This window comes from Brachypodium distachyon, chromosome 1 (genome assembly GCF_000005505.3).
Source record: "Brachypodium distachyon strain Bd21 chromosome 1, Brachypodium_distachyon_v3.0, whole genome shotgun sequence".
NCBI classification, from domain to species: Eukaryota; Viridiplantae; Streptophyta; class Magnoliopsida; order Poales; family Poaceae; genus Brachypodium; species Brachypodium distachyon.
Window position 1 is genome coordinate 60,030,822 of NC_016131.3, and position 7,558 is coordinate 60,038,379.

The 7,558-nt window shown below is 40.1% G+C and overlaps 1 protein-coding gene across 2 annotated transcripts; it reads right to left on the minus strand.

Annotated features, from left to right (window-relative positions):
* Positions 1-1,447: 1,447 nt before the first annotated feature.
* Positions 1,448-6,665, minus strand: LOC100842677 (uncharacterized protein C630.12). 2 transcript variants are annotated; one of them, XM_003557713.4, is made up of 13 exons: positions 6,411-6,665; positions 5,572-5,610; positions 5,276-5,454; positions 4,012-4,147; positions 3,788-3,884; positions 3,528-3,587; positions 3,350-3,450; positions 3,120-3,154; positions 2,730-2,787; positions 2,582-2,656; positions 2,355-2,509; positions 1,993-2,256; positions 1,448-1,898 (listed from the first exon to the last, which is right to left on the minus strand). In XM_003557713.4, exons 1-13 carry the CDS (start codon positions 6,534-6,536, stop codon positions 1,655-1,657), a joined length of 1,569 nt encoding a protein of 522 aa, XP_003557761.1. In that variant the 5' UTR covers positions 6,537-6,665; the 3' UTR covers positions 1,448-1,654. The 2 variants fall into 2 exon arrangements, with proteins under 2 accessions (XP_003557761.1, XP_010228526.1); XM_010230224.3 differs by having other exon boundaries at positions 3,528-3,590.
* Between the last annotated feature and the right edge of the window lie 893 nt (positions 6,666-7,558).

Sequence of the window (7,558 nt, forward strand, 5' to 3'; positions counted from 1 at the left end):
TTGTCTAAATATTTTATTACCAATTTATTACCAATTACTCGCTCCGTCCAACAAAGGATGTTTCAACTTTGATCAAATTTGAATGCATTTATAAACTAAGTTATGTCTAGATACATCCAAATTTTGATCAAATTTGAATGAATTTATAAACTAAGTCATGTTTAGATACATCTAAATTTTGACAAACTTGAGACATCTTTTATTGGACGGAGGAAGTACTATTTTATTTCTTCATCCAGACCCCGTGGCAAGATGTTTTAATGAGGCTAAAACCTTTCACTAGTAGGATATAGAAAAAGAAAGAAATAAACTCTTATTTTACACTAGATCTAGCAAATTAGCAATACCAACCTGTCATATATGTCGATACTTAAAAGAATGAAAAGCAAAGCCCCTGCAAGAAAATTAGTACCGAAGAAAAAGTTGAAGTGCACCTAAAAATTCTTGGCTGTCACACATAGGATAGGTCAAACTTAAAAGAAAAATTGACGACCACAAAGTGAGATAAAAGCATTTGCGAATCGATTCCAATGTGAGCGTCTGTGCATATGGCGCGTGCGTGGTTCTGTGTGCACACTTGTACGTCTCCTTTTGTTATCGAAAATAAAAGTATTTGAGGACAGTTAGTGGCTCGTCGATTTGATTAGCTATATCATGAGCAGGAGGAACATGGGGATGCACATGATTGGGAGGAGAATCTACCTGATGCTGTGAGTGGCAGTTCATGATACGAAGCACTACTCGTACTAACAAGAATATAGTACTCCAGTAGATCCGGACAGGCAGAGTCTGATCAGCTGCTGCATCTACATGCAAACAATGGCCAAGTGGTTAACACATGTGGCCTCCCAAATGAGGATTTCCGTGGCTGGCTTGATTTCCCTTATTAGGAGAAAAGTTGCTCGTATTCGTATCTTTTTATCATCAGCATAGCACGCTGAGGATCGACCTTTTCTCCGTTACGACGGATGTCATCTATTCGCCCGGCATGTTCTAAATTACTGCTTGCGATCGGAGGGAGTAGTTTTCATCGCCAAATATGCTTAACAGCCATGCAGGCATGAGTTGCTATACATGATGCGTATTACTCTAAGGTAGTGTTTGGTTGAGATCATGAAATAAAATGTAGTGGAATGATTTCAAAAGCTGAGATGATTTCTCTATTTGGGATTTAGAACACAGAGAAGTAGAGTGAAACCACATGGTTCCTCAAAAGGAAATATTACCTTAATATGCCTAACCATCTCATTCCTCCAAAATATAGAAATGAGTTGGTTCCAAGTGGAACCAGCGATTTAAGCGTTTGGTTCTTAGGACATTGAAAAGTGAAACCATTCCATTATATTCCATTCCTATAGAATAGAACCGTTCCATTCCATTCCACCTGACTCTAACCAAACACTACCTAAGTGACATGGAATGCACAAGAGATAACTACCATTCGAGATGGCATCACACAAATAATTGCTCTAGCAGACAGAAACGAAGAAAGGTTCCTTGTTGAACGACATACTCAGAAGGATAAGTTATTTGATGCATTAACCAAAGCAACACTTCTGTTAGCTGCCTCATTTAGAGTTCGCGGGAGCTGATCCAATGGGATCCATTACTCTACAGAATTACTGAGATAGAGAGCTAGAGTTTCAAAAACTATTCAACGGTCAATCCAATCCTTGAACAGAAGCATCATGTATAGCGAGACATTCAGCGCGGCAATGATGACGACCGACTGAATGACACGGAACAGCCTTTGAAGCACCTTCCTTACTTTCAGTTTGCTTGGGCGAGGCAACCTCCCTCCATCATCTGATACTACTTCAGGGCCCATCTCAACATGAACAGATGAATCAGGCTCCTGTTGGTGCTTTCTCGCGGTTGGCCTTGCGACAACACTTCCTCTGCCATGAATATTAGACATCTTCCAGTTAAAATCAAGAAACAAATAACGCAGCATACCTAAATGCATTACCCCCAAAAGAACACCTCACATACCGTGCTGTAGTTCTGGAGTCTGAGTTAGAGGCGGGGGCCCTTGCCACTGCCTTCTTAACCAGATGCATGGAACCCTCTGCATCCCAAACCATTTCGTACTCGGCATCTTCCTCGTCATCTTTTTCTTTGGTTCTTGATGAAAACAGTTCAGCGCCCACCGACCTCATGAAGCTTACAAATGTGTTTGCAAAAGGAAGAGAGCTGAGGCCATTTGCTGGCCAAAAGATCAGCAGAAGGATGGTAAACACAAACTGGCAGATGTACCTGCATAGACAGCAGACACACACAAAAAAAGAACTTGTAGGACAGTTCAATTGCAAATATGCCACTTTATATAACCACGCCCATGTTACAAGCATTACCAGATATAAATATGAGTTTGTTTAGGCAGGAAACAAAGATTCGTCAAAACCTCATGACTTGAATCGGTTGAATTTGTTGATTTTGCCCCAGCAGATAACAGCATAAAAGATGGATAGAGATTTCCTTGCTGCCAACTTATTGTCCCAAGGGTATGCTGTGGCATTAACTGTTCCATTAGATACAGAACTTAGAACGTGAGGCAATAGAAGCCTTACAATTTACTTACCTCTGTTACTGGCCCAAAAGGAGTGGAGTGAACAACTGTACACTGGTCATGGTCATGGCCTGAGAGCACAAGAACCTGCAGAGCGCTTAACCAAAGTCAAAATATTTAGAAGTTGACCTAAATCTCTGAAATTGCAGAAGAAGCTTACCGGCTTCAACAAGCTTAGCAAAAGGTCAGAAGTCTCTTTGCTTAGATAATTCTGGTAGCTGCATAAAAGAATATTTTATCAAAGTCTGTGTGCCATATGGGAAACACATGAACAAGTTCTGATAGGCAGCGAGGATTCAAGACAACACATGGGAAACACTCAACCTGGAAAGCTTGATATAATTTTGAGTACAGAAAATCTAATCACATTAGCAATTCTATTATATCGACAAGTCGATCCAAAAAAAAACATTTACTCAAGAAAGTGCAATGTATATAGCAGAGAAAACAGGGTTAAATGGTCCTAAGTTTACCAGTCCAATGATCACATGTGTTACATGCAACATTCATCAAAAGCAGGAACAAAGTAATACTTGGAGGAAGAACATACGTGATTCCTTGACCCATAGCTGCATTAGATACCCTCTGAAAAAAAGATTGGATCAGCTATATATACACGGTTAATTGGATTACTCGTAGAGATTTAAAACAAAATGTGTTGCATCTCACAGAATAAACGAATGGATAAACTGGTGCACACATTATGCGAAAAGCATAGGGAAGTTCTAGGATTTTCTTTTTAATTTACAGTAGCAGGAACCATTTTTCCATAGAACACACCTGATTTATAATAGGTGAAGAACGGTGTGGGCCACATGCAGTGTTATCAGGACGGTAGAGGGGAATATGTGTTAGCAGAACCTTTGGGTTTGATTCTTTACCTTAAAAGAGAAGCAAAAGTAGTCAAGGCTGATTGTAATTATAATAACTATGCATAATCATCTGTGCAATGCCCTACCAGATGATAATGTTTTAATAAACTCCCAAGAGGACGATCTTTCTTTGCTTTCTTTGACTCCTGCTACACAAATATGAACAGTTCGTTAACTATAGAAAGCAGAGGCATCAAAGAAAAGTTGAAAAACAATTTGAAATCTTATTGATGAACCACAATCTAGATTCTTTAATACGAATAACTGCACTACACTAATGTGAGATTTCCACTGCAATTTAGTTCCTAGCACATTCTATACAAAACAGTGGAGGCATGTAACATACCATCAAGAGTTTGAGCATCAACAACAACAAAATCTACCTTCCCAGCCAAAAAATGGAAATTTCTTGGTCCAAATTCTTTTTCATATCGCCTGATCACCTACATGAAAGAAACAGCACAATTTTGTAGGTTGTAGTATGTACAGACTATGTTTTCTCGTGTATTACAGAAAATGGACTCTTTAACTTAGTCATGAAGAAGGAAAAAAGCAATCATTGTCAATTACCTCAGGATGAATTGAGTGAAATGCTGAGTAACCAATATCATGATTCCCTGAAAGGTAGTAGACTGGGACATGTGGATTCATTCTTTGTTCATTCATACTAAATATATGCTTAAAGCGAAACAGAGATTCCTGCCACCTGAAAGGTTTAGAACACAAATTTTGACAGGAAGATAGAGTCAAATGTAGAAGTATTACTTAGTGAAAGAAACAAACTAGCCCAAAAATAATATGTCAAATATATTATATACATCATCAACCGGATCATTACATAAAGAAACAACATACACACACAATGACTAATTATGGTAGTTTCTGAACAAAGGAAGCTGATAGACACAACATAGCAGAATGGAGACAACAAGACATGAAAGTACTTTTTTTAATTCATGGATGACAAGAAGCAGTAAGCACATTTGAAGAGAAAATGCACCATCATCACAACAAATATGAGTAACAGGATATTTGTCAATCATTTTTCCTGAAAGGCTTATCTGTTCATTTAGGAGTTAGAAGGGCCCCTCTTATGAAGAGGGCCCAATTTACCTACTTCTATAAATCCAAGTTCAGTGTCTACTTAAACTGCCAAACCTGATTGTACATCACTGTTCATGCTCATTGGTGTAATCGGTACTCCAATTTAAAAAGGTTGTTACTCGAATTCTAATTATACATGTAAACCATGTGACATGTATCACCTGAGAATGTCAGGTGCAAACTGTTCACATGAAAAATCATGCGAAATTGGGAATATTTATTTCTTCTTAAGCGAGGACTGACCTTACCCTTCATATTTTCAGAAAGACTACCGACAGCCATTTGAACATAGTGAAAATAGTCCTTTAAACCTGCGGAGCAATATATTGATCTATGAAATTTTAGAAATGGAGCCTGACATCTGGTACACATTTCAGGTTTAAGCCACTTAATATCTATGGACACATATATGTTCTCTCCTGGAGGAACACAGACTAGTGCCAGTAAGATCTACCTTAGATAGTTGGTTTACAATGAAGAGCACAAGTATATGTTTGATGATAAAATAGAATCTGTCAAAAAGGTATTCATATAAATAATATGCAGTAAATAGAATAATACACATTCCAGTAACATTAGTTTGTATAGCAGCGTCATCATCTAAAACACATACAAACAAACAGTTAGTGCTAATTTCAGCTCTGAACAACATGATACCATTTCACATTAATGGAAGTGAACTTCTCGCATCAATTAAAAGGTGAAAAAGAATTCAGTATCCGTGCCTTACTCTTTGTTGGGCAAATATGGGCCCCCATCGAAGTGGTCACCGAGAAATAAGACCACATCAGGCTTGTATGGCAATATCACAGACTGGAAGGACCTTCTCATGTTCAAATCTGTGAAGAACTCCACCGCTTGCAGCACAAGTGAGCTTTGTGGTAGACCGAGGGAGGTGCTGTCCATAAGCTGCAAAGACAAATCTTTTCAGAAGGGAGCAAGATGTACTTTAAATATTTTGTACTACGTATTATTGTGAGGTTTATTGGCACAATTACGTCAACTCATGTTAGCAGGGCAACTGACCTGTGGATCAGCAACGATGGCAACCTTCACATGGTTATCCTGTCCAAGAGAACCAGAAAAGAAAATAAGATTTTAATTGCTAGAAATATCCATGAAAATCTTTGGACTGATGTCTGATAATAAGCAGTACAGTTGGAAAGTATTAGAAATGAAAGTGTCATTGCCGGATTATCACTTGATTTGTTACTCTACCTGAACAAATTGTGCTATTGCACCAATTCAGGCATGCGAACTAACAAAATGAATTTGTCATTGAGTTCTTCACAGATTTGAGTTTGTTATGTTCTATGTAAGTGAAACTGAGTAAACCCGGAGAACCGACCGGTATATTATTTGGTCAATTAAGTTCAGTTTCTCATTTTAGAACCGAATTATATAATTTGGTCTAAAAAATGTTCAAAACCGACCAAACTAACTGAATGCTCGCTGTAATTAGCGATCTTTTATCCAGGAAGATCGTTTGGACCAGCTGCAGCGGTCCTGGAAGAGTGCCGGCACTTGCTCGCGAATTCGTTAAAAGCAACTTTCGAACGCTGTCTAGAGAGGCAAACACAATCGCCGATAGTTTAGCTCGGAATGCTAGGCAGACTCAGAAAGTGTATGGTTAGAGGATCCCTCAAGTTTCCTTCTACGGTTCTACCCCTCTTAGTGCAAGATGTCACAATTATATGAGATAATGAAAGATTGCTTTTTCTGTCAAAAAAGAAAGTCCTCGTAGACCGAGGTAATATGAGTTAATGGAACAAATCGGAAAACAAAACATTTCTGCGCCAAGCTAAAACCCTAACCAATCAAAAGCCACCCCAATCCAGACAGAATCAACGGCGTTTGTTACTGACCGGCAAATGGGCGGATGGCCACGAACAGGAGAGGTGGGCGGCCCAGTAGGCGCCCATCTCGCCGTAGAGCAGCGCGGCCGCCCACGCCGCGCACAGCAGCAGCGTCAGCCGCGTTGCGCTCTGCATCGGCCCTGGCGAGGCGGCGAACGGCCGACCGGACGGGGAGGAGCGCCGGTGCAATCGAGATCTATAATTCCACCCTCTTGCTTCCGCTTCACTTGATCGGATCCGATTGGGTTCGATCTCATTGGGCTTCAGGCCGGGCGGCCCGGGGCGGGTGACTCAAGTATTTGGCCAAAAATTAAATTTGACTTTTTGAGAAAGATTTTAATTACCAAGATTTGACGGGGAAGAAAAATAAACCAGTATTCGTCATGGATTTTTTTTTCTGCAACCATATAAAAAAAAGGTAAAAATTTGATCACTGTCAAAACATTGGTGGGTTGCTTTGGTCAATTGGTCAAGAACCAAAAATGCACTTAACTACAGAACTATAAGAGTTACGCACCTCCTGTCACTTAACCATCTTTTTTTCATTAAAAAAAGACGTTACTTATGCAGCCATTTCTTTTTGTTTACCTAAATATCTATATTTTCTAATGTTAGTAGCAACAGAAGCATCTAACCCACCATCGGTATTGCCTGGGCAAGTGGGAAGATGACAAGATTCTGTAGACGCATCAAAAGACGTCGGCAATATGATCTAGTTGAAGCAGCTAACTGTGTCAACAAACCGCTTGAGCACATGCATGAGGTCAATGGACTCTTCGGACCACGAGCCGATGTTGAAGAACATGTCCTGCTGCCTCGGTCCAGAACCTCCTTACCTCCACAGGCTTCCCCTTCCCTGTCATCCTTAGCATTGACATATTGTTAACGGCACCATATCCAACACAAGATTGTTCGGCACAAATGGGTTCGACATCAGGTGGTATGTTGTGGAACCAATGGAAAAGTGTTGTGGCACCGACGGGTAAGGACAGACCCTAGTAGCGATTATTGAGCTGACTGATTACGAACTTGTTGTTGAGACACTCTGCCTCTACCTCTGCCTCCTCCGCTCCAAGCAACCGAAGAACGACATTAGCTAGATGTATACCCCCCCCCCCCATGCATACAAAGGGTCCCCGTAGCTCTACACATCTCGC